This window comes from Neovison vison, chromosome 8 (genome assembly GCF_020171115.1).
Source record: "Neovison vison isolate M4711 chromosome 8, ASM_NN_V1, whole genome shotgun sequence".
Lineage (NCBI taxonomy): Eukaryota > Metazoa > Chordata > Mammalia > Carnivora > Mustelidae > Neogale > Neogale vison.
This window is the reverse complement of record NC_058098.1, coordinates 93,817,723-93,843,591: the sequence shown is the minus strand read 5'-3', so window position 1 is coordinate 93,843,591 and position 25,869 is coordinate 93,817,723. Positions and strand designations below refer to the sequence as shown.

Genomic DNA, 25,869 nt, shown 5'->3' with positions numbered 1-25,869 from the left:
GAGAAAAGCAGGGAAGGCCACTTGTGTCAATTCTTGGCTTCCCAACCTCCACCCCTTGCCCTCTGGCCTCAAGGTCAGGAAACCTTGGCAGGTGAAGAGGTGGGACGGGGCCTATACCTCCAACTCTCCCCTCCCCCACCCCAGTGCCCCAGCTGGCTCTGTGACCCCAACCCTCTGAGAGATGCCATCAAGTCACTGATGCCCCCACCCCTTTCTTCATACACTCATGCCTAGTTGTGCCCCTGGCCTGGCAAGGGGCTGTAGACAACTCCCTTAAAATCTACTACCAACCTTCTGTCCTTGGACACTGTTGGGGCTCTGGTCCTCTGTTATCTCTTGCTCTTGGGGTATAGCAAGCTGAGCACAGCTGCTGTGTTCTGAATGTGCTGAGTCCCACCCTCGGAAGGGATGCAGGAGTCCTTGAGCTCAGGCTCTGGCAGAGCTCTCAAGAGGGTCCTAATACTAACTAGGATTTTGCACCCAGTTCCACTGTGGGGACTGGTTTCCCACACTCCCAGGCTGATCTGACACCAGTTGGGTGCCCTGCAGTTCAACTCAGTGCTGACACTGTTGACCTGGAGACGCCTCAGTCCCCACATAGGCTCAGAACTACAGGATTGACACCCCAGCCCCACCCCCAACTGGCTATTTCAGATGCCTGTCGAAAGTCCAGGTTGCCACCTGTGCTCCTGACCAACCAGCTCTAGATCCGGAGGTCCTAGTGACTACCTCCTTCCTTGGGTTTGATTCATTTGCTTGCTTGGTTCATAGAACTCAGGAACATTTTGCTTTCAGTGGTTTATTATAAAAGGCTGTACCTCGGAGCAGCCTGGTAGAAGAGATGCACAGGACAAGGTCTGGGGAAGGGGCACAGGACTTCCGTGCTCTCTCCAGGCACCCCACTCCCCCTGCATCTCCACGTGTTCAGCGCCCGAACCCTATCCTTTGGAGTTCTTGCGGAGACTTCCTCGCACAGGTGTGAATGATTAAGTCATTGGCCATTGGTGGTCAGTCCACCTTCCAGCCCCTCTTCTCTGCAGAAATCAGGGTGGGACTGAAAGCTCCACCCTTCTGTTCACACTTGATTCCCCCAGCAACCAACCTTAGGGTCCTCAGGGGCTTTCTAAAAAGTCCCCTCATCAACACAAACCCAGTTGTGGTGGAAAGGGGCTTGTTACGAATCATGAGACACCCATTTCACTCTTCCTGCTCTGCAGCATTTCAGGAAGGGAGGACAAGAGACCAGACATTAAAAAAGATGCTCTTTCTCAGCAAATTCCACGAGTTTTGGAAGCCTTGAGCCAGAAACTGTGGATGAAGACCCATACACATGAGAAGTATACATTTGGTCATTCAGATGACCGAATCGCAGTATCCCAGTCCCGGCCGCCATCCCGGCCCTTTGTCTCCTCCTAGCTCTGACCATCCGAGGCTGCTGCACTGTCCAGCAGGGAGCAGGGAGGGCCGCCAGACATAGGTCCAGCAAGCAGACATCCCCACTCTTCAAGGGCCTGGGGCTGGCCCTGGACAGGGAACGTCTGTGGCCGGACAGCTGATGTGGCCGGGCAGCTGTTTCTGCTCTCAGTCAGCCTGCCCTGCTCCTGTTGACAGGTCTGTGGGTAGCAGGTGGGGCACCAAGGCTGGGCATGTGAGGAAGGGTCCAGAGAGAGGTTCCTATAGCCACTCCCCAGCAGCGGGGAGAAGGCTCCTGTGGTCCTGGTTCTTCTCTTTCACTGTGCAATTCGGGTCCACTGAGAGGGATGGGGAAAGAAATGCCAGGCCTTTCTGGGTTCGGGCCTGGCCTCCTGGCACCTCTTGTATACCTTGCAGCTGGGCCAGTGGAGTGGCTCAGTCTCTGGCTGATGCCGCTCTCTGCCTCCCCTGCTGGGTATGTCAGCTTCTGTCCCTGCGACCCAGCCCCTGCTCATCAGACCCCAGGGGATCTGCTGGCCACCTGTAGCCGAGGGAAGATGGGCAAGAAGGGGATGGGCCTGCTGCCCTGTGATGGCTTAGGTTTGTGGGTGGTCGTGCGGAGGGAGGTGGCAGGAGGCCCAGATAGAGCGTTTGCTGGGAGGAGCTGTGGGGGGTGGGTCAGATGGAACATGGACCACGGGCTCAGCGTGTCGGTAGATCCTCTCAGGACAGATAGACACTGGAGGACATCTCTCGTGAGCTCATTTCTGTACATGTGCCCAGGCTTTGGGCTCCGACCCCTGCAGGCCAGACTTTGAGTGATGTTGGGGTTGTTCTCACTCTTGCTTACAGTCCCTGCTTTCCTTCTCCTGTGTCTCCATGTCTCCCAACTGCCCTTCAGAGTCAAGTTGGGTCCCTGGTGGCCATAAGGCAGCTGATGTTTTTGCCCTCCTCCTTGAATTCTGAGCTTGTCCTCAGCAGGATGGAGGGCATCCAGGGATCCCTGCCCTCCCAGGGGTTCATATGAGGGCGTAGCTGCAGGGGCAAGGGGTTCTTTGGGTAAAGTGGCCTGGCCTGGATAGGCTCGAGACCTGGTCATTGAGCCTGTCAGCATTGCCCTGGCCCTGGGCCTTGACAGAGCCAGGAAGGTGGCCAGAAACAAACAACACTTGGCCCTCACCCAGAAGGCTTGCTCTGGGCTTTTGAGGAGAGAATGAAAAGTGAGCTAATCCATGGCGGGAAGCTGTAGTCAGACACCCAAAACTGGAGTGACTGAAGGTAGCTGCAGGTCCCTCTCGGAGCTCTGGGGTGTGTCCACAGGCCAAAGGTTCTGGGTGCCTGTGCCCCCCCGGGGCTACCAGTGCGGATTGCTGGGTGCTCCTCACTGGAAAGGGCAGCGGCGCCCTCTAGTGCTCCCACGCGGCACTGGTGCCCCACAGAGAGGCCTGAAGCAATCTTTTGGGCCAGGAAAAAAGTGGCTGTTTTTGGAGAAGCCAGTGGCTGGGAGAAAATTAACGAGGGTGTGCAGGGTTGAAAAGATGGTCCTCATTTTCATCCTGACCTGGCTGTAGTCTGCTGGGTCCCATGGCTGGGTGTGTGCCTGGGTTGTGGAGGGGGTGGCGACTGTTGAGACTAAGGTCTGAGCCATGGGACTGGCCGCTTACTCACCAGGCTGTGAGCCATGAATCCTGAGCGCAGCCATGAGACACACATACCGTGTGTCTGAGGACTGTCAAGGCCATGCAGGCTTGTCTTTGTGTCTATTCTTCTCTGACCCTTTTGGAGTATAAGCTCCCTGTGGGCAGGCCACTGGAGCTTGCCTGCCTCGTCCTCCTCACGTTGACCACAGAACCCTGTGTACAGTAGGGGATCAAGTGTGGGATGCAAGTATTTTTTAACTGGGGTAAGTGTGGACAGCATGGGGGCAAGTATATTGTGGTGGCCTTTGGGCATCTGTGCATCTGTCCTGGCCCCTCACTGGAAGTAGGACATTGAGGTCCTGACGAGCCCAGAGTGTGTGCTGGCTGCTGAAAGCTCAGAGTCTCAATGGCATTCCCCATGGGGTAAATGAGGGGCATGACATGTGTCCAGTGACCATGAGCTAGTGTGGCCATCCATCCTGTTTGGGCCTGTTTTCCTGCTGTAGTTAATACTGCCCTTTTACCGTGGTAAAAATGTCGTGGTTTGGAAGGTAAATTATGTGGTGTCCCTACTTAGAGTTTCTTGGGCCCTTCTCTGTCCTCTCCTTGTGCCCAGATGATGGGGGAGGGTATGTCCAGTCTCCTGGACATCCTTCCTCGACATCAGGCCCCTCTCAGGAGGGCCCGGGACACCTGCCTCCGGCAGGAGGGCTGAAGGGCATGTCGGCTGGGGGGGCATATGCCTCGAAGGCTGGCTGGCTTTGGCCTCTTGGGGGACTGCCCGGTGGAGAGCCTTGGCACATACAGAAGCCACTTTGGGGACCAGTGTGTGGAAATGACAAGGACATGCAGCTCCTCTTAGCCTGGGGAGGAGCTGTTCATCAGCTACAGGGCTGGCCTGGTGATGCAGTCTGTCACCCAGCCATGGCCATGTTTAAGCGGGGGGGGCTGCAGAGAGAAGGGGGGATTCCTGTGTTAAGGTTTTACCAATGATCCTAAGGTTCCTGCAGGCCCTAAAGTTTTATTCTCTCAGGTTGTGGGGGCAGAGACATTTGGACTTCTCATTTCTTCCCCCAACCTTGTTCCTTAAAGAGAAGACAAGTCCTCATATTTTGAAGTCCTCTCTGTGTGCTGGGGGGATGGCACTGTGCTAGCTGGCTTGGCAGGCTCTGTCCTCAGAGCATAACCTGCAGAGGTAACCCCATATGGGACTGGGTCTCTGATCTGTGCCAGCTGGAGTGGTAGGGAGGGGGCAGGTGTGCCCCTCATGTGGATCCAGGGTAAGGGAGGTATGTGGGGAAGCGGGTGAGGGTGTGTGTGTATCATTGGGTAGAGGGATGGACAGGGTGCTCTCAGAGGTGCCACCGGCTTTTGGGAGCCTGCTGGGCCTGGCACCTGGAGTTTCTTCCTCTAGGGAGAGCTCTCCGCTGGTTCCATACCAACGGGTTTGTGTGTACCTCTGGGGAGCCAGTGGTGGGGAGGGTGCTAGCCTTGCCTGGGGCTCTCAGCCTACTTCCCTGCTGCTCTCCTGCCCTGCAGTCTTGACAGCCAGCCAGATTATTGTCAGACCACAAGGGTGAGTGGGGCCAGGCCAAGGGTAAGGGGGCGGGGAGTGTGCAGAGCTAAGCCTGGTGCTATTTAATGTTGCTGGAGCTCTCTTCCTCCACACGCCTTTGGTCACTTGTCAGAACGGGTTCTGGAGATAGAGGAGGCTCCGGTAGTCCTGTTCCTGTGGGCTGAGTCCTGCTGGTAGAGTTGGGCTGTGTCTGGTATGGCTGCTCTAGTTGGGGGGCGGGCTGGGGGCAGGGATTTGACCCACATGGTGGTGGTCTGTTGCTCTCCTTCATCCCTGAGGTAGACACGTAATGCCTGGGTCTGACTGTGGCCAGCTTGAAGTAAAGGGGGAAGGGATGTTTGTGGGGGTTGGGACTCCGGGCCTAGGATTTGACCTCTTTCAGTATCTTCACTATGTCAGGACCACGGAGGCAGAGAAGTGCTGGGAAGCCTGGCGGGGTGGGAATCAATGGGACTCTTACCTTCCTCCCAGCCCCATGGCCCGATCTGTTAAGTGGTAGTATGAGGCTGAGAAGTCACCCTTGAATGGGGAGTTATAGGGCAAAAGAGTCAGGAGAGTCTCAGGAAGCTGGGTTCTTCAGAGAAAGCCAGGGTTTGGGACCCGGCTGTGCCCTGCCCGTGAGGTGAGAATCCCAGACTCCCAGATTGTCTTGGGAAGCCCACCTTTGCTGGAGTCCATCCCATTGTCTGCCCCCCAGTGTTTGTAGATAAGCTGGCCCAGACTCTGCCCAGTTTTGTGTGCGGCCAGCTCTGTGTGCGGCCAGCTCTGTCTGGGCCCCGGTTCCCAGAAGAGTTCTGGGGAGCTCCAGAATTCCTGGCCTCGTTCCATAGGTGCCCCCCCAACCCCAGCCTGCATGCCTCACTGGTTGGCTGGTAAAGCCTGGCTTCTTCCACCCCCGGACTTGCCCCCCAGTGTTTTCCCATGAGAAGCAGCAGCTTGAGTGGGGAAGATGGAGGTATAGGAGTCTCCGGGATGTTCACTTGGGCAGAGATCAAGGAATGGGGGTCTTAGGGCTTAGAGTGGGAGCTGGAAGATTGGAAGCAGGCAGTAGGAGAGGCCACCCAGGTCTGGGCCTGACAGGTGGGCTCAGCCACGAGGCAGCTGCCAACCACTGTCCTTACTAAAACTGGGGCATGGCACTGTCTTCCTGGTTTTCTGTCTGCTGGGGTCATCCCCAGGAAGCCGAGAGCTCTGGTTTCTGTGCATGAGTCAGCCTTGCACCATGGGCGAGGTGCAAGTGCAGGGCCATGCTCCCTCCCCCAGAGGCCAGCCAGTGTTCTCCAGCATCTGTGGGAGTGTAGGGCCACTACCGTGGAATGGTTTTCCCAGGGGAGCCAGTGGTCTGTGTGTGAAGACCCGAAGAGGCCCCAGATGACCTCCGGAGTCGCTGCTGCTGCTACATTCCAGCCCTTATCTCCAGAGCGGGGCTACTTTCAAGGCTGGCCCGTGGGTGCCCTTGGGGAGGGGCACCCTCAGGTGGGCACCTGACAGGAGCTAGCCTCAGCAGGGTCTTGCCGTCCATATGGGCAGGTGATGGTACCCCTCCAAGAAATGGGAGAGGCGGGTTTTTTTGATGGACACTTTGTCCTGTCTGATGCCTGCTGCGTCATTACCTCCTGTTTCTGCAAGAGGTCAGTAGAACCCATCTGTTCCAGCTGCCCGAATCCCAGGGACCCTGTGGGCTTCCATTTGCGCTGGCTTGGCCCAGCCGGATCTCGAGGCCTGGCCTTTCTCTGGCCTCTTTATCCTCTTCACGCAGCTAGTATTTCTTTCTTCTCGTAAGACACCTGATTGGTTCTGTGGGCGTTAAGTCTGGTATTGAAAAGACTCTTCAGCCTCTGGGCCCCTGAAGAACCTTTGGTGGAGGCTGGGATCCTGCCTGGACACGGGATTACATGAGCTCTGCCCAGCGTCTTCCTCCTTGGGCAGCCCCGAATCATATTGTGTGTTGGGGTCTTCCCTTTGTCCCCTGGCACACTGGCCTGAACCCAGCCCGTGTGGGTGTGGCATGCGGTACCCGGCCCGAGGCAGGTGTGGGGGGGTGGGCAGGCGAGGGGTATTCAGCAAGGCCGGTTCCGGTCTTGGCATTAACCAGGAGGCTCACGGTTTTGTCTCCCTCCACAGCCTGGACGTGTCTCCTCAGGTAGAACCTGACCCAGCTGCTCTTCCTCACCACCTCCCCTGCTCCCCCTGTGCTCCGGCCCTCCCCACTCCTCCTCCCACCGCTGCTCCCATGCTAAGCACTAACCTTTTTGCAGCCGCCTCCCCTGCTGCTGCTGCTGCCACCGCTGCCGCCTCCGCCGCCCCCGAAGCCACCCCATCTGGATTCTCGGGTCTCACCAACCCGTTCCTCACCTCCATGCAGAGCAACCCTTTCTTCGAGGAGCTCCTAGCCGACATAGCACTAAACTGTCCTTCACCTGCTCCCTCTCTCCCCAGTGCCTCGAGGCCCAGCCCCACCCCCCTGGCCTCCCCTGGGAAAGCCCCGCCTGAGTGGGACGACACCTTCAACGTCTTTGCCGCCAGCAGGCTGCGTCCAGAGGCCAGGAGCAAGATCCTGGCCCCTACAGGAGGAGTGGGGCTGGAGGTGACTGGGCCACAGGAGCAAGGCCGCGGGGCCGTGACAGTGAAGGTGGCTGAGCCCCAGGGGGCCCCTGGGGGAGGAGGAAGAGGTGGGAGCAACGTGTGGCTGGAGCCCAGGCTTCCTCTGGACTTGGGACTGGACCGCCGGAGCAGCAGTGTGGCTGAGCTGGGGCCCCTGGGGCCAGCTGGGGCCAGCCTGCCCTCTTCGTCCACCCAGCTGCAGCCAAGAGCCGCAGACTCTGAAGCAGACAGGGAGCCGCCAGCCCCTGGAGGGGATGCAGGGCAGAGTCCGGCAGACAGCGCGACGTCTCTGTTTAGCTCCCCTGAAGTGATCAGTGTGTGGGAAAGGCTGCCTGGTCCCGACGACGCCCCTGAGGTCCAAGAGGCGGCCTCCCAAGGCGAAGGCCAGCTTTCGCACGAGCTCAATACAGTCAACGATTCGTGGCCCTGGGATGTGGTCACCATCTCTCCTGTAGCCGAGACGTCCTCACCAGTCCTGCGGGGAGAGTCTGATGAGCAGATGCAGCCAGAGTCACCGGAACCTGTGAGCCCTGGGGGGAGCAAGGGGCCTGTCCCCGAGGAGCCGGAGCACAAACCTAAGCAGGTGTCGGACCAGGAGCCGCAGCCCGGCAGGCCGCCTCCCAAGCCACCACGCCTCTTCACGCCTTCAGAGTCCCAGGAGGAGGAGGAGGAGGTGGCAGTGGCGGCGGCGGCTGCAGGGGGGCTGAGAAGCAGGGGGGCAGAGACAGGAGGAGAAGACAGCCTTCCAAGTCCACTGGTTGCTGGTCCACGGGAGGCCAAGGAGGAGGGCCAGACACCGGGGGCAGAGTCTGACAGCCATTCTTCCGGAACTCTGCCGGGTGGGCCAGGCCTGCAAGATAAAGCGGATGGTGCCGGCCCTCCCACGCCTCAGCCGCCCTTATCCCCGCCCACCAGCTGCCCTGAGGGTCCCACCCCCGTACCCTGTTACTCAGAGAGCGTGGCTCCTCAGAGTCTGCAGATCTGGGGGGCTCCAGAGAAAGGAGAAAGCCCTGAGGGTCCTGAGGCCAGGAGGCAGGGACCAGTAGAAGAGGGGCTTGGACCCCTGCTAGATAGCTCCCAACACACTGACGTCTGGGCATCAGAGGAGGACGCCTTGAACCCCTTCTCGTCTCAGGAGAGCCAAGACCCCCCCAGTCTCCCGTCCATATCCCCTCCAGGGTCCAGGGAACCTTCCATCCTCTCTGGTCCAGAAGAGCTGCCCACTCCCCCAGAGCCTGCTTTTCCACCACCCCCTCTCCCGTCCTGGGCCAGCCACCATCATGGGGGGCCCAGCCCTCCATGTTCCCCTCTGCCTGGAGCTCAGCCCCTGACTTCTTCCTCCCCAACCCTTGGGGAGCCAGCCTCCTCCCCCGGGGGCTCCCCTGCCCCACCCGGGGAAGACCACGCTGCAACCACCCCAGCCTCCCCGCTTGTGCTTCTGCCCTTGGAGACACGACCAGCTGAGGAGCCACAGTCCAGCGCCAGGTGAGCTATCACCCTGAGAAGACTCTGCAGGAGAAGGTGGGAAAAGGGGGCAAAGCAGCCCAGGGGCCGAGGTGTTCACATTCCAGCCTCAGCCCTTCCAGGGGCAGATGGAGCGTTTCTTCCCCGAAAGGCAGGAGAGGGGAAGCTTTGAAGAATAGAGCCCTTCAGTGAGACTGGCTTGGAAGCTGTCTCCTCCCAGGGTCCTTGGCCAAGCAGAGTGCCCTGCAAAGTTTGAGGTACAGGGAGTGAGGAACAGAATGGGCAGAGCCAGTGTGGGCTGGCAGGGGAAGGGGGAGAAGAGCTCATGCCCTTGGCTGCGAGGGGCGCTGGGTGCCGGGGCAGTGACACTTGTCAGATGGGGGCCACAGGGAAGTGGGCTGTGGGAGGCAAGAGAGCCAGAGGAGGGACTGGTACCGAACTCTGTTGGAGAGAAAGCCCAAGAGCTGTTTAGAGGACAAAAAGAAAAATGAAACGACCACACCCCTGCCCCCAGAAGAATCGGTCTGTAGCCCCATCAGGTGCCTCATTGGCTTGCATCTGTGCCTGTTCAGGGAGTGGTCCCGAGGTGCTTAAGACAGGCCTGCGTGGCCTCTGGATGCCTCTGTGATTGTGGTCACTGTGGCATTGGTTTGTTTAAGAAGAATGATGAGGCTGTGACCTCCCCACTAGGTTGATTGGTGAGGGATGACCAGAGCTGAGGTCAGGAGACACAGGTCGCTTGGAGTTGATGGGGGCAGCGAAGTCCAGAAGGAGGCTAGTACCCTAGAAGCCCTGACTGAAGAAGTGGGGGGAGCAGAGGTGGCTGCTCTTCCTGCTGAGCAGGGCAGTGTGGGGGTCCTGGACCGGAGCCCCTGCCTGCCAGCTCATACAGGTAGTAACCCCAGTTCACTGCACCTCCACGCTGTGTCGGACACTGCATAGAGATGAGGGACACTGTCCCCACGGTGTGCCTGGACAGTTCCCAATCCAGTAAGGGAGACAGACAGGCACCCATGAGGAGCTGGCCGAGGGGGCCCCAGCTGATACATGAGAAGTGGGAGGGAAGGAGTCTGGGCTACCCTGGGCTGCGGTGCCAGTGGCACGTAGTGAAGCCGTCCCCAGAGGTTGGGAAGAGGAGGTGGTCATGGTGTCTTTGCAGTGATGAGAGCATCCTTAGCTGGCCTTGCTGTATTCTAGTCTCACTTATGATTATACTAAGTACCTTTGGGAAGCTTCATTCCCTTTATAGTGGGCTTCATGTCTGAATTCAGCATGTCCCTTCATCTTCAAGTAGATGGGCCAAATAGCGCTGTCCCCATTTCTCAGAGGAAGAAATGGTCTTAAGAGCTCTGGGGTCCAGGGTCCCTGCGATGTGTGGGGGCAATCCGATTGAGAGCCCAGGACCTGTTCAGGGTTTCTGTATGCCACCTGGCTATTCCTTCCCTCCCTGGGCACAGTCTGGGTCTCAGGAGAGCAGCTTTTAAGCTCCTGTCCCTAATGCAGACTCCTAGGTGGGAGGAGAGACGTTGGTTTCCCTGTTGTCGGTCCTCCCCCCCCCCCCACACCTGGGCTCTCTGCCACTCGTCCCAGGAATCCATGGCCCTATCCTGAGTAACAGAACTGGCTTCTCTGGGTCTGGGCTGTCCCTCTTCTGACAGAGTCCAGGGCCTTGGGCTAAATCATTTTGCTTCCTACTTCTAAATAGTCCAAAAGCTCTGTGAATTGACCATAGATTTTAGGAGATCCCTTGGGGAAAGGTTAATTCATTTGGGGTCCGGTGCTAGCAGTTTGCATACCTGTCACAGGTCTGGGGTGCTGAGGGATCCCAGAGCGGGGTTCCTGTAGTCAGCTTAGGGGAATCAGGAAAGTTTCCTAGAGGAGGTGGCCTTGCATGGCTTTGAAACACGAGGAGGAGTTAGCCGGCCAGCTGGTGAAAGGCCAGCAGGCGAAGGGCAGGTGTTGTGCAGAGGGACCACCTGAAGGTGAGAAAGAGCGCTTTTCCTGGTTTGCAGCAGTGTGTGGAGTGGAGGCCCAGGAAGAAAGGGCATTCTATTCTAATCTATTCTATTAGAGACTGTGTTTTCTTATCTGATAGGGAGCCAGTGAAGGCTGTTTGAACATCGAAGAAGCTGAGATCACCATCCCATTAGAATAGATCAGTGGTTGGAGGTGGGCAAGACTCCCTCCGAGGAGATGAGTGGCAGCAGGTGTAGCCGAAGGCGGTGTAGCCAGCACTGACGGGGAACAAAGGGGCCAGTGCGAGAGAAGGTGAGGGGCAGCAGGTTCAATGTTTGTTAGCCCTGGAGCTGAGGCCTGGGAATCAGGGATTCCCGAGGGTCTGGCTGGAGCCATACGCTGCTGGGAGGGGGGACACAGGAGAGGATGGGTGTAGAGGCCAGTGCGGTGAGCCCAAGCTGGACCCTGCGTGGAGCCAGCCAGCCTCCAACTCTGTGTGGGCCTAGAGCTCGGGACTGAGGTCCAGGCTGGGGATGACATTAGGGGCGGTGGGGGCCAAGGTGGGAAAGGAAGGGATCCAAGGGCAGGCTAGCGGTTAAGACTGAGAAGAGACTGCGAGAAGTCAGAAAACCAGATGGAGATCTTGGTGGGAAATGAGGGAGAGCAGGCCAAAGCAAGGAGTGGTCCAGGAGTCAAGCCCACAGAGAGGTCAGTGAGTGGAGAGCTGAGGGGTTGGTGGGCTCGGCAGGAGCACTTGTGCTAGGCTGGCGGGGCCAAGGTCCCCATTCTGATGGGTTGAGGAATCAACAAAAGGTAAGAACTTCTAGAGACAGTGCAGTCTGTGTGCTCTGGTGGGGCATGACTGAGGGCAGATAGCCAGGTGTCTTTCTCGGGCCATTGTCAGTGCTGATGGGAAAAAAAACAGGTTTAGAGACAACAGCAAAGTGTCCCAGTTTGCTCAAGTCTTTCCAGGTTTTAGCATTGAAAGCCCCACAGCCTGTGAGTCCCCAGTCGTGGGAAATTGGGGGCCCTAGAAGGGTCGGTCAGTCCCCTAGAGAAAGGTTACAGTGTGCTAGAGGGAGGGAAGCAGAGGGGGTGGTCCTGGTAGACTGGCTGGAGGTGCCAGGAAGGTCGTGGGCCGGGCTGTGCTGCTCCTTTGAGGGGGGCAGGCCTTCTGAGGGAGTAAAATGGAGAGGAGTGAGGAGAGCAGAGCAGTGAGGGAGGAGGGAGAAAGGCCTGCTGAGGAGCACTGGTGGCAGCTGCCCTGAGGCCTTGTGGTGAGGGGCAGCTGCCGTCAAGTGCTGGTGCGCCCCTCCAACCCGTTTCCCTTGTGCTGCTCCCCACTCCCCATAACGCCTCTCCTTTCTGTCTCCGCAGTCCCCACCCTGTGAAGCCGCTCAGTGCTGCTCCCCTGGAGGGCAGCCCAGACAGGAAGCAGCCCCGCTCCAGTCTGAGTACAGCTCTGAGCAGCGGGCTGGAGAAGCTCAAGACGGTCACATCCGGCGGCATTCAGCCTGTGGCTCCAGCCCCCAACGTGGGCCAGACTGTGGACAGTCGTGGGAAATTGAAGGTGAGGCCCGACAGGATGCCAGGCATGTGGTGCGGTGGAGAGCGGCCCGAGGTCAGGAGCTGCGTGCTGGGCAGGGTGGAGGGAAGTACAGGCCCAGGCCCCCACGCCGGAGCCCTGAAGCCAGTTAGGTGGCCTCTTGCATTGGAGACAGAGGCCGCTCCGGGGCCTATAGGGTGAAACCTGGGTGTTGTTGGGTGGGTGGGCAGGTAGGCCTGAGGCTGCCCTGCTCACTGTCCTCCCCGGCCTCAGGACTCAGGTGTGCTGGACCAGTCAGCCAAGTACTACCACCTGACCCACGACGAGCTCATCGGCCTGCTCCTGCAGCGGGAGCGGGAGCTGAGCCAGCGGGACGAGCATGTGCAGGAGCTGGAGAGCTACATTGACCGGCTGCTGGTGCGGATCATGGAGACCTCACCCACACTGCTGCAGATCCCCCCTGACCCTCCCAAGTAGCCCTCCCCACCCCGCCCCTGGGAGGGTCACGTGGACCCACTGCCCACACTGGGCCTGCGCTTCCCTCACTCCCACTGAACTCACTCTCACCCGGGCAGGCTGCTGTCTGTCCTCCATTGTCACTCCTTGCTCGCCCTGCCTCCTGCCTCTGTGAGGGTTGCTGGAAGAGGGGCCCATGGGGAATCCCATTGCAGGCATCAAGTTCCATGTACAATTCGTGTGTCTTTGGGAACCCCCCGTGGGTCTTCCCCACCTGCCTATTTTCATGTCCCTTAGTTTTGGGGGCTCCAGGGAATTGGAACAAAGAATTCAGCCCTCAAGTCAGAGCCGGGGTGAGCAACAATTTGATATGGCATCTGGGACGCACTTTATTACCCCACAACAACAGTCATTTCATCCAAGGCTAAACCCTTGTCCCCGTTGTCGTCTGTGTCCAGCCCCTAGAGGGCTCTCCTAGCATTACTGGGGCTGTGGCAGGAACCAGGCTGCCCAGTTTGCAGTTCTAGGTAACTGGAGCCTTGTATCTGTTCCCTTGAGAGCAAGGAGCATGATTTGGTCTTGTCTCTGCTGTGTCCCGATTCTGTGTGTTCCAGCAGTTGGCAGAGCGAGGGACATGTGGACGAAGGGAGATGGAGATGTGGATTCTCCAGGCCCCTGCCGCCCTCCTCTTCTGGTCTTCCCATTGAGCATCTCTCATGTGAATGCATGGAAAGCTGGGGAAAGGGTGGGGAGAACACTCCTTGCACATCTCTGGGCTGTGGGCTCCTCCACAGGCCTCGGGGCTTTGGGCTGCTTATGTTTGGGGATCAACCCTCCATGTTTGTTTTTGTTGCCTGTCCAGATGCCAAAACTCTGTGCTGCTGCGGGGTTTGAACTTTTGGAAACCAATTAAAATGTGCCTTTTGTGGGTGGGGTCAAGAACCTCTGGATGTAGACCTCTCTCTCTCTCCGTTTAGTGTCCTCCCTCCCTCCCTCTTGAGCACATGGGGCCAGATCTGTCAGGCCCTGGGTATGGGAAAGGAGGATGGGTCAGCCTTGCTGTGCCCTGTGCCCTTAATTTCAGTTAAGGGTCTGGCGAAGCTGTCACTGCTCCTTTAATGTTCCTGCCACCTTCTCTTCGTCCCTCAACCCCAACTGAGAAGGTTCCTGGGATAACAACTACATTCTGGAAGTAGGAGGTCCCATTCTGCCTATACTTAGGAAAAAGCCTTCGTTGCCCTTCCGTCATCTGCTAGCTGCTCTCCCAGCCTGTCCCTTCTGCCCGTGGCCTTGCCTGGCTTGGTTGCAGTGCACTTTGAAATGAAGTGTCTGTCCTTTGGCCCAGCCCCTGGTTTGCTTGCAGCAAATATGGCAGGCTTCCCATGGCATCTGCAGGGAACCTTTAGTGACTTGGGGTACCCTGCTTGAACAAAGGTTTTGGGGTGAGGAGGTGCTAAAGGAGGACACTGTTGACCCAGCAAGGAGGCAAAAGCTCCTCTGGGACCTCTTTTCTTCCTGAGAGGGCCTATGGGATCTCTCTGAAAGCCTTGGAAGGAAATGTGCACTATGGGTGATGTCTTCTGCCAGGATGAAGCAGAGGACCCCCCCACACACACATGAGGGGAAAGTCCCTGTAATGTTACCTACCCTAAGGATCACTTATCAAAGCTGAGAAAGTGTCCACAGGTGTGCAGGTCTTGGGTCATGTTTTTGGGGGGTCATTGGGAGTAGGGTAGGTATCTCTTCTGGGGGAAAGGGGAGACCTCTTCTACTACATATTCTTCCGGGCTCTACTCATTATCAGCCCTGACCCTGATCTTCTGCTCGTCCTTGACCATGGCCCTCCAAAATGCCCAGGGCAAGGATGTCTTCAGGAGAGTTGTGAGTTGAAGCCCAAGGTTCTTGTCGGACGTTTCTGCTCCTGGCCACAACGTGGAGAGTTGCAGGCAGGGTGGGCAGAGAGCAGGCACAGTTCTGCTTTGCTGTTTGTCTTCCTAGTTGTAACTCTTGTTTATAAAGAGCTTGTTCTTCATGTTTTGAGCACTTTATGAAGAATAAAAAGTTCCCATACTGCAGGTGGCTCAGTGGTGTTCCTGTTTTGATAAATGTATGAAAAGGAGGCTTTCTGGGGGAGAAGGCAGGTGATGGGGTTTTGGAGTGTCACTGCCTCTGTACTAACACTAGGGGCAGCACAGCATTGCCCAGTGGCCTGGACTCAGTCTTGTCTTTGCCAAGAGACCTACATTCCTTGAATACTGTGGGAGAATACAGAGGATAAAAGACCTGATTCTTATTCTGAGACCGCTTAGTCTGGCTGGGAAAGATACAAATCCAAGATACAAATGATTCTTCATGGCTAGTGAGCACCACTCTCTAGCTTTAGGAATAGTCTGTTTCTCATGGTTCTTGTTGACAGATGAGGAACTGACTACTTTAGATGGTGCATTGTCCAGAAAGACATGGGCAGGCACGAGCCAATGCTGCACCTCACCACCTCACCATGAGAGGAAGAAGACCTAAAGTGGGATTCCTTTTTTTTTTTTAAAGATTTTATTTATTTATTTGACAGAGAGAGATCAGAAGTAGGCAGAGACACAGGCAGAGAGGAGGAAGCAGGTTCCCTGCTGAGCAGAGAGCCCGATGCGGGACTCGATCCCAGGACCCCGAGATCATGACCTGAGCCGAAGGCAGTGGATTAACCCACTGAGCCACCCAGGCGCCCCTAAAGGGATTCCTTAAGGTCAAAAATATTTCTACTGTCCTCTTGGGTAAAACAGACTGCTTTCCTCCCCTCCCCTATCCTGGCTCACTGGCCAGCTAATTCAGCTAGGAATCTTCTACTCTATATTACATAAGTAGGTTTATTATCATCCTTGCTGGTGTCTTGCCCTGTGTATGTGCTGCTCTCTCTTACCTAAAGCCCTTGTAGTGCCTAATAAACACTACTGAACCCCCCTTCCCGCCCCCAATTCACTCCTGCTTGGGAATTAGACTGGGGATGGATCTACCTTAGTTGGACAAATAAAGTGGAACCTGCCCAGGCTCTGAAGCTCCCACTGTTTAACTCACACAGTCAGCGAATATTTGAGTCCTTGCTGCAAACCCTGCCAAGCCTGGCACTGAGGACTCAGCGGTAGAACACCTCCTGTTCTATGGACCTTACAGTAGGAAACATACGCAGAACCATAAGTAACTGTAAGTACCCAGGCTGCAAAAAAGTGCTGGGTACTATAGGAGCGGAAGTGGATTACGGGGAAGTAGGGTGATGGATCGGGAAATGCAATGTGTAGGCTGAGGTCAGAAGAGCAGGGGTCAGGCAAAGATAAAAAGTTACGGAGTTCTCTGGGTTCAGAATGTTCAAGGGTCAGGGGCGGGGAGCGCCCAGCATGCTCTGGGTGTCAGAATGGCTGGACAGCACGAGGGGAGGGGGCAAGGTAGCCACAGAAGGAACTGCGTGAGGATTCCGCAGTGCAAGTCCTTGCAGAAAGCTTTCCGGGATTAACCCTACATATCCTGGAGTCCTTGCCCATCTGGTCCCCGGTTGGACTCGCTTGAGTAGGGAGGGCTCTTCTGGGCTAGCGCCCCAGGAGCGATGCCCTTCGCAGTAACTAAACTTCTAGGGGCAGGTAACCGGCGAGGGGTAGCCCCGTGGCCCCCTGTCGGAACCTTAGAGTCGTACCCGCACATTCTTCCCACGCTGCCGAGCCCTGCAGATCTGGCGGCAGGAACCGAGACTGGGTCTGAGTCGGTGCAACTCTCCGCAGTCTAGGGTTGTCAACCCCCGTGACGGGAAAAACTACGCTCCCCACAACCCCTTGCGCCTCCGGCTCGCTGCGGTTGCTTATGGCCAATCGGGAGGAGCAGCTGTGGCGGGGGCCGAGGAGGGACATTTTAAAAGGGCCGGAGATTGCAGGCGTCAGTGGCCATGGCGGATACAGCGACCACAGCATCGTCGGCGGCGGCTAGTGCCGCTAACACCTCGACCGATGCACCTCCTTTCCAACTGGGCAAACCCCGCTTTCAGCAGGTGAGGACCGGGCTATGGTCTGAGGGTCGGCGGGTGGCCCAGGGAGGGCGAGCCAACTCCTCTCCCCATTTCCCTTTAGTCCTAGGGTCTCCGACCCGCGGCCACCCGGGAGCCTGCAGCTATTGCCTCGGGGACCTCGGCCCCAGCCAGCCCTTTCCCATTGGTGAGCAGGATGGGCGAGGACTCCCACCTTAGTTCCCTATTGGCCGCTGGTGCCGTCACTCCTCAGCTGCCCGCACCCTCCAGCCTTTCCCGCCCGAGGCGCTCTGTGATTGGTCGCGGCCAGTCGCGGCCCGGGATCTAGGGCGTCCGGGTCCGAGCGGCTGCTGCAGGGTCGTTTTGGGCTGTGCAGCCCGCCACTCCCGGCGGAAAGTTCGACTCCGGCTCTGGATGATAAGTTGGCGTGGCGGAGATGCCTTCTAACTTTCCGTGGGTGGGGACTGACATTCTCTGCGAGCTGCTGGCGGAGCTCCCGGGCAGCGTCCGCACCCCGCGGTCATGCTCCCAGCCCTCGACCCCCAAACCAGGTCCGCAGGGCGCGATGGTGTAGGGCCACGAGCCGAGCCGTCCCCGCGGCCCCGGCCACCCCGGTCCTTTCCAGAAGGGGATCCGCTGACGCAGCGAGTCGGCCGGCTGGTGCCCTGCCGGGGATGGAACGAGGACATGCGGGGAGAGCCGGGGTGCGGAGGAAACGCTGTGTCATCCCCTGGGGCCGCGGGCTGTTAGCGAGAGTCCCCGTCCCCGGCAGCCGCCTCAGCCCCCTCCTCCCGTGCGACCTCCGAGGCGGGTCTCTGGCGCCCGGGCCCTGGCGCGGCCGAGAGCTTGCCTCTGTCCGACCCTCTCGGTCTCTTCGGAGCACGGTGACAGTGGCCCTTTTAGTCGGGGACCCCCGACACGGCCACGTAGACGGGGATCGAACCCACAGCCCGGACGTGCGGCCGGGGCTGAAGGCTTGGAAGGGCCATTCCCACGTCTCGGGCCGCCTAGTACCCTCGGTCCTCCACTGCCTCAAACGCCGAGGAAGTGGACTTTATTAGGAAAAGGGCAAAGAGGCTCGGCTGAAGCGAACCGGCCCTGCCTTGGGTGGGGGGCAGCGGAGACAGACAGAAGTTTGCAGGAAGAAAGGAAATTTTGCAAAGGTCGGTGCGGTGGTGCTTTGTGTTTTGTGTTTTTGTTTTCTTGGTGGTGGTGCTTGTGTGGGAGAGGGACTGGGGCCAGGAAAGTGGTGCACCAAGCTTTGCTGGTAATGAAGGAACTGTCCCCTGAGCCTTCAGAGTGAGAAAATGTCCCCACTTTTAAGACAGGACTTTAAATTCCTTTAAAGGAATAAACCATCTCAGCATGTAGTTGTCCGAGGCAAGACTGGCATCCTCCTGCCAGTGTAGGATGCCCCCCTACTGTGAGTCGGTTAGGGGCGCCTCTCCCAGGACTCTGGTGACCCTTCATTGGCTGTCCCCCTTTCCCAGCCCGCCCTCCACTTTCTACTCACGCCTCCAGGATCAGGCAGGCCCCCCCTTCTCTGGAAGCACTTTACTGCCTTCTTCCTGTGTGATATTCCCCCTGGTGGGACCAGGTCACCAACTCAATCCTGCCCCCCGTTTTGGCCACCCCAAGTGGGATCCTTTTAGGTCAGCCTTTAGTGACGGTCTGTCCTGTGTTCCTCTAACACTCATGTGTGGTTACTTGTTCTCAACCCTTGTGTGCATCTTTTGAGGGAGGGGGCTAATCCTGCCCTTCCTTGTCTCCGTCTTATGCCAAGGTGGGGCTAGACGCATAATAATGGCTGAATAAAGGTTTGTGGGTTGTCTTTTTTCTGATACCTGTTTTGGGACATTCAGTCACACAACGCACAGTTATTGAAGACTTCACAGTGGCTTTAATGACTGAGGCCTTTGCTGTGATCACCGCCGGAGCTATAAACGCACATTTGAGATTCCTCCACTCAGCCATTGCTGGTGGATCTTTTTTTGGCACCGATCTTGAGGGCACTGAAAACGTTTGCGGTATTTGCTTTGGAAGCTCCCCTCCTCCAGCATAGTGACTTGCATAAAGCACAGTGGAGGTGATTGTCCCTGTTAAGGAACTTCTCTCTGCACCCTGCCCCGCCCCCCTACACCTCCTGCTCCTCCCACACCGTCCCCGCTCTGCAGGCAGCCCAACTGCCACCCAGTTGACTCCCAAGAAACCTGCAAATCCCCTGCATACTTCCCTTTCTCGCCCTCACCCTCCAAACACAGCCAGAGGCCCAGTGTTCTCTAAAACAGCTCTCAAATCCACTGGCCTCCCCTGCTGGAATCCTAGATGAAGCTCCCATTATCTACATCCTGAGCCACTATGGAAGCCTAACAGCTCTCCCTGCTTCCCTCTGGCCCTCTTCCAACGCTTCCTTCTTCCCCTTGGCAGTCTCAACAATGCAGGTCTGATCGGGTGACTCCCTCCCCTCCCTACCGCCACCCCCACTGCACACTTGAACATTTTCCAGTGGCTTCCCCTTCTTCTGAGATAAGGAGCTCACTTTTGGAAGGGCCCCAAAGGCCGGCATGGCCTGCCCCTGCTGACCTCTACTTTCTGAAATCAGAACCCCTCCCCTGCTAGCCCTCCTTTCCACCACATTAGCTGCTTTCAGCCACTTGAACCCTGAGTGGCTCATAATCCAGGGTCTAACTCCCAGAGCCCACACCAGGGACACCACCCTCCGTCCCCAGCTAGTCTCATCGCTTGTTGCAAGACTGGGTGCAGAGGTCTTTGCTTACTCGCTAGTGTTGCCCTAGAGCCCTTCTTCCTTCCATCCTTCAACGATCTCTGTGCAGGAGGACTCGGGGAGACAGGACGTTGAGCAGTGTCAGAGGGTGGAGAAAGATGACTTGCCTTGCTGGGCTTTGGTCTGTGACCACCTTTCCTCCCATAAGATGATGAGAATAGCTAAGCATTTCTCCAGCCTTTTGGCATGTTGACTCAGTGAATTTTCACAACTCTGTGAGGCAGGTACAATCATCCCATATATGATAGGTAACGAACCTGCAGCACACGGACAGATTAACACTTCTGAGGCAGTCTCTCTCCAGGATCCTTGCTTGTTTGTTTTATTAAGGTTTACAGACATGCAGAAGTGGAGACAGCTGTCAAAGATCCAGCCGTCACTGAGCATCAACAATGGCCACTGTGAGACTAGCCTCATTTCATATATATGCCCCCAGTCCCAACCAATGAATTCTTTTATTTTTTTTCTAAGAGTTTATTTATTTATTTATTTATTTATTTGAGAGAGCACAGGCAGAGGGGGGGGCTGAGGGAGAGGAAGAAGCAGATTCCCCACTGAGCAGGGAGCCCTGAGCAGGTTGCCTGATGTGGGGCTCCGTCCCAGGAACTTGAGATCATGACCTGAGCCTAAAGCAGATGCCCAACTGACTGAGCCACCCAGGTGCACTCCAACCAAAGAACTATTTTTTTTTTTTTAAGATTTTATTTATTTATTTGACAGACAGAGATCACAAGCAGGCAGAGAGGCAGGCAGAGAGAGAGAAAGGGAAGCAGGCTCCCTGCTGAGCAGAGAGCCCCATGGAGGGCTCGATGGAGGGCTCTATCCCAGGACCCCAAGATCATGACCTGAGCCGAAGGCAGAGGCTTAACCGTCTGAGCCACCCAGGCGCCCCAATGAAAGAACTATTTTAAAGCAAGGCCTAGACCGCCCATCATTTCATTTTAACTGCTAGCAGATATCGCTAGAAAATAAGGACTTTTTTAAAATCAATTTTTTTACTTCTGAATAATTTTAGACTTACAGAAGACAAAAAGAGAACAGAATTCCTGTATAACCCTCACCCTATTTCCCCTAATAGTATCATTTCATATGACCCTGGTACAGTTGTCAAAACTAAGAAACTGGTGTTGGAACATTACTATTAACTATACTTCCAGACTTTACTGGATTTCCTGATTTTTTATACTAATGTTCTTTTTCTGTTTCAGGATCCCATCTGTGATCCCACATTACATTTAGTTGTCATGTCTCCCTAGCCTCTTCTGGTCTGTGACAGCTTCTCAGACTTCCCTTGTTCTTGATGACCTTGATGGTTTTGAGGAGTACTGGTCAGGTATTTCGTAGGGTATCTCCCAGTTTGGGTTGGTCCAGTTATGGTTAGACTGGGGTTAGGCATTTTGGGGGAAGAATATCACAGAGGTGATGTACCTTCTTTCTCACATGGTATCAGAGGGTTTTTAAAATTTGTTTTAATAAACACAATACCATTAATACACCTAAAATAATTATTCCTTAATATCATCAAATAAGTCACAGTTTGTCTTAGTCTGTTTGGGCTGCTCTAACAAACTCCACAGATGGGGTAGCATACCAACAGTAGAAATTTACTTTTCACAGTTCTGGAAACTGGAAGTTCAAGATCAAGGTGCTGGCAACTGATGAAAGCCAGCTTTCTGGTTCATAGACTATTCTAGGTATAGCCTCACATGGCAGAAGAGTAGAAGGATCTTTCTGGAGTCTCTTTTATAAGGGCACTAATCCCATTCATGAAGGCACCTACCAAAGGCCCCATGACCTAATTCCATCACTTCACCTCACACTGGGGAGGTTAAGAGTCAACGTGTGACTTTAGGGGGAATACCAACATCCAGCCCATTGAGCTATTCACATTTCCATGATTGTCACATCATTTTTAAAAAAAAGATTTTATTTATTCAGTTGAGAGAGAGACAGAGACAGAGAAAGCACAAGCAGGGGGAGAGGCAGAGGGAGAAGGAGAAGCAGACTCCCTGCTGAGCTGGGAGCCTGACATGGGGTTCAATCCCAGGACCTGGAAATCATGATCTGACCGAAGGCAGACACTTAACCATCTGAGATACCCAGGCAAGCCTGTCTCATCATTTTTTAAATAATTGGTTTGTTCGAATCAGGAACCCGGAAGCCCCACACATTATATTTGACTGATAAGTCTCTTCTAATCTATTGGTCCTCCTTCTCTCTTTTCTTCCTCTATTTGTTGGAGAAGCTCTCTTGTCTTATTTGTCTTGTAGGGTTTCCCTCATTCTGAATGTGACTGATGGCAGTTCTGTGGTATTATTTAACATGTTCTTTTGCCCCCTGTGCTTCCTATAAACTTTAAGTCTATACTTTGTTTTGTTTTTTAAATTTTATTTATTTATTTGAGAGAGAGAGAGAGGAGGGAGGAATGGGGAAGGGTAGAAGGAAAGAGAGAATCTTAAGCAAGCTCTGTGCTCACAACCCTGAGATCACAACCTGAGCTGAAACCAAGCATCCAGTGATTAACCAACTGCACCAGCCAAGTGCCCCCAAGTCCATGCTTTTAACCACTACCCCATATTGTCTAGCAAAGGGGTGGAAGACAATAGGACAGCTCCGGGGAAGCTCTGTGACCTGACTGTGCTCCCTTTCCTACTTGTCTGCTCATTTGCTCTCCTGAACTTGCTTTGGGCCCAGACACCATTTTTGGCAAGTCGGGTCTGAAGACCGGGAGCAAACACATGTGCTTCTTCCCATCTGTGTTTCAGTCTACCCAGAAATGAGTTGTTTTTCATTTTGTTTTGTTTTTAAACTTCCTGGCTTCTTTGGGAGAGTCACTTAGCTGCAAAGCTAACTGGGGCTGTGAGCGTGCTTCGTGTGTGCACGGGAAGTTTGGAAATAAACCGAGGCAGCAGAGCAGGCGGGTGCATGGGGCTCCTGGTTGGAGCAGGAAAGTGCACTCTTCACTCCCAGGGTGAGAGATGTGTGTGGGCTGAAAGTTGGGAGATGGTAGGGAGGTTTCTTCAATAGTTTGCCTGAACTCCAGTTCCAGAATGAACCCAGCAGGAAGTTACGTGTTTTAATCATTTGCATCCTATAGGCTGGACAGTGACTGTTTCCAAGGCTGGGCCTGGAGCTAGTTTGTGCCGTGGACAAGGTCAACACCTTCTAGTCCAGTGGCTCTCAGTCCCTGCTGCATGTTAGAAGCACTGGGGCAGGGTTTTCCATGGACACTGATGCCTGGAGCCCACCCCAGCCAATAGAATTTGAGTTCCTGGGTAGAAGACCTCATCTGGGGATGCCCGGGTGTCCCCTCGTGCAGCCTGGCTGAGGGGTACTGAGCCCGCCTAGCTTTTCTGCCTTTGGGCTATAGGTTCAGTGCCTATTTTATTCTTGATCCGGAAGAGTTATGACTTAGAGGTCTGGTTAGGTGTATATTTATTGGAGGGCTGCCAGTTTCTTATAGGCCTTGGCCCTTGGCTGCTGCTCCCAAGGCCCGCTCTCCCCAGCGGCTACGGAGGTGGGAATGTCTGTGCCGCAGGTCCTGCTGAGAATGAGCTGACTCACCTTTCTTGTGAAGGGGAGGAGAAGGAATCACTTGGCTGACTCATTCTTCCGGTGATGTAAAAGGGAAGGAAAAACATCCACTGGCTGATTGGGTAGAGATGGGGGCTGAATTTTGGAGGGGGAAAAAAAAAGGCCATACAGTTTAAACTTTTGAGAAAATAAAAATAACCCAGACTGAGAAAGTGAAACGCTTCTTTGCCATTTTTCAGTCTGGAATGACAGACAGAGAAACCCCCTCCCTACAAAGAATTAGTGGTTCTCCCCAGGAGAAGCTGCCAGAAACTTTGCTTTTTAAAATAATACTAGTGGTGGGGTGGGGGGCAGGGGGGCGGTGGGGGGAGAAGCCTGGGTGGCTCAGTCATTAAGTGTCTGCCTTCAGCTCAGGTCATGATCCCAGGGTCTTGGGATTGAGCCCTGCATTGGGCACCCTGCTCAGTGGGGAGCCTGCTTCTCCCTCTCCCATATCCAATGCTTGTGTTCTCTTTCTCACTGTTTCTCTGTCAAATAAATAAGTAAAATCTTTAAAAAATAATAATATATCTGTAGGAATGAAACATTCCCCTCTTGAGAGGTGGGGCTAAGGCACTTTGACTCAGATTAACCCAAGTGCAGTGCTTTAAATAAGCCATTTCTGGACACAACCTTCCACATTTATCTTAATTTTATAGTTTCTAAGGAAACAAGATCTGTGGCCATTTCTCAGTCTAGACCTAGATGGACCCCTTTCCTCATCTCTTTGCTTTGCTTTGCTTTGAGCCTATTAAGGCACCATGACGGATGTCTGGGTGGCTCAGTGGGTTAAGCCGCTGCCTTCGGCTCAGGTCATGATCTCAGGGTCCTGGGATCGAGACCCGCATCGGGCTCTCTGCTCAGCAGGGAGCCTGCTTCCCTCTCTCTCTCTCTGCCTACTTGTGATCTCTGTCTGTCAAATAAATAAATAAAATCTTTAAAAAAAAAAAAAGCACCGTGTCATTTAAATTTTCCTCCATCTTTGCCCAGAAAATCCCAACTCAATTTTCCCCCCGTTTGGTGATGCACCCCAAGATTCCTCTGCTATATGACCTCCCTCACTGCAGTGAGTCAATAGATGTAACTTTGTCCCTGGGCGGGGGGGTCTGAGGCTGACTGGATAAGTACACTATCATCTGTGCTTAACATTTACGACTCAGAACCCCTTTCTTGAATCTCAGGTCTCTGCTTCCAGTATTTACTGCAATGTTAAATCCAGAAGGTCCTTTAAGTATTTCAAACTCACATGACCAGCAAAGAACTTTGGTCTTCCCTCCACTAAGTCATATGCTTCTTGTTTTCCCTGTCCTAACTAATAGGCCTTAGTATTTAACTGGAAATCAAGGCATTATCCACAATTTGTTCTTCCTCCTTCTCCCGGTCAGGCAGCCCCTTGCTATACCCCAGGACTCAGCGCAGTGCTAAGCACACAGTAGGTCCTCAGGAGCTCATTGGTGAATGAATGAATAAAACCACAAAAGTCTGGTGAAGTTGCTTTTCTTTTAATTTTTTGAAATTTTCCTTTTTTTTAAAAAAAAGATTTTATTTATTTATTTGACAGGGAGAGATCACAAGTAGGCAGAGAGGCAGGGGTGGGTGGGAAGCAGGCTCCCTGCTGAGCAGAGAGCCTGATGTGGGGCCTGATCCCAGGACCCTGGGATCATGACCTGAGCCAAAGACAGAGGCTTAACCCAGTGAGCCACCCAGGCACCCCAATTTTTTGAAATTTTCTTCCAGGTGCTAAGATTGTTTTGGGCTGGGGGTGGATCTTTACCTTGTTCACCTTACACTTCTCAGCTCAGCTGTTGGCACACAGTAGGTATTTAATGCATATAGACTGAATGAATACAGTAATACAGCTTGTTCACTAGGCACTATATGAATTATTATTATTATTATTTTTAAAAACATCAGAGCATTCCAGGCAGACCCTATCTGTTCTTGGCCTTGCCTTCTTTTTCTAAAATGTCATCTATCATACTTCAGTCCCTCCTCTTGGTTGACATTGATGCAGTTTTTGGATACCCCTCTCTGCTTGGTAAACTCATCCATGCACCCATGCCAGCACCTCCGGGAAGCCTCCTTGACTCACCAGGAAGAAGTCATCTGTGTCCTCACTGTGCTTTATGATGCTTCATTTAAGGTCTGACCACAGCATTTTGTAGTGACTTGTTTACTTGTCTTGCTTGATGCACTCAGCTTCTCGAATGCTTGTTCACTGTGGTGTTCCCTGAGCCCAGCTCAGAAGGCAATGAGGATATCTATGGAGCAAAGTGTTTTACCTAGAACACTCTCAGTGGCCATGGTGGAGAGTGACACAGGGGGCCAGCAGGGCTAGGATAGGATGAGGACAGCGCCAGACCACAGGGCAGTCAGAGACTAGAAGTCTCCACTGGACCATCTTTAGGAGGTTGCTTCACTTTGGCTGTTCTCCTTCCAGGCCCTCCCCTCTGCCCCTGCTGCTTCTCTTCCCTACTTGGGCCACTAACTGACACCCTATTGGCCCTTTCAAGTCCTAGCCTCCCTTGGAAGTCTCCCTTGGAAGCCTGGCCTGGGCTATATCCCCTCCAGGCAGCCTCTGGGCCATAGGTGTCTTACCTGCCCACTCATTCATTCTTGTGCCAGGGATGTGGCCGGAGCCCCTTCTAGGTGTGAGACAGGAGACGAGGATCCAGGCAGGATGAGACTACGGAAGGAACACCCAACAGCCTACCTCCTTCAGGAGATTGTAATCAAATAATAGAGTAGATAGTATTTTAAATTAAGTATGTATTTTTAAAATAGACTATTACTTCTATATATTATACAGAATGCTGGTTCTTTTTTTCTTTTTAAGGTTTATTTGTCAGAGAG

General features: G+C 54.7%; 2 protein-coding genes across 5 annotated transcripts in view; both read left to right on the top strand.

Moving 5' to 3' along the window:
* RAB11FIP5 (RAB11 family interacting protein 5) overlaps positions 1 to 14,730 on the top strand; it is a 36,228-nt gene extending 21,498 nt beyond the window's left edge. The window contains exons 4-6 of one of the 3 annotated variants that reach the window (XM_044261381.1): positions 7,069 to 8,718; positions 12,031 to 12,223; positions 12,473 to 14,730. In XM_044261381.1, the coding sequence (XP_044117316.1) occupies positions 7,069 to 8,718; positions 12,031 to 12,223; positions 12,473 to 12,676 (2,047 nt within the window). In that variant the 3' untranslated portion in view covers positions 12,677 to 14,730. Of the gene's footprint in view, positions 1 to 6,753; positions 8,719 to 12,030; positions 12,224 to 12,472 lie in introns of all 3 variants that reach the window. The other 2 variants (XM_044261380.1, XM_044261382.1) reach the window with 2 other exon arrangements.
* Positions 14,731 to 16,563: 1,833 nt separating this feature from the next.
* The window catches only part of SFXN5 (sideroflexin 5), a 110,497-nt gene continuing 101,191 nt past the window's right edge, over positions 16,564 to 25,869 (top strand). For both annotated transcript variants that reach the window (XM_044261379.1, XM_044261374.1), the window contains exon 1: positions 16,564 to 16,682. In XM_044261379.1, the coding sequence (XP_044117314.1) occupies positions 16,581 to 16,682 (102 nt within the window). In that variant the 5' untranslated portion in view covers positions 16,564 to 16,580. The remainder of the gene's footprint in view (positions 16,683 to 25,869) is intronic.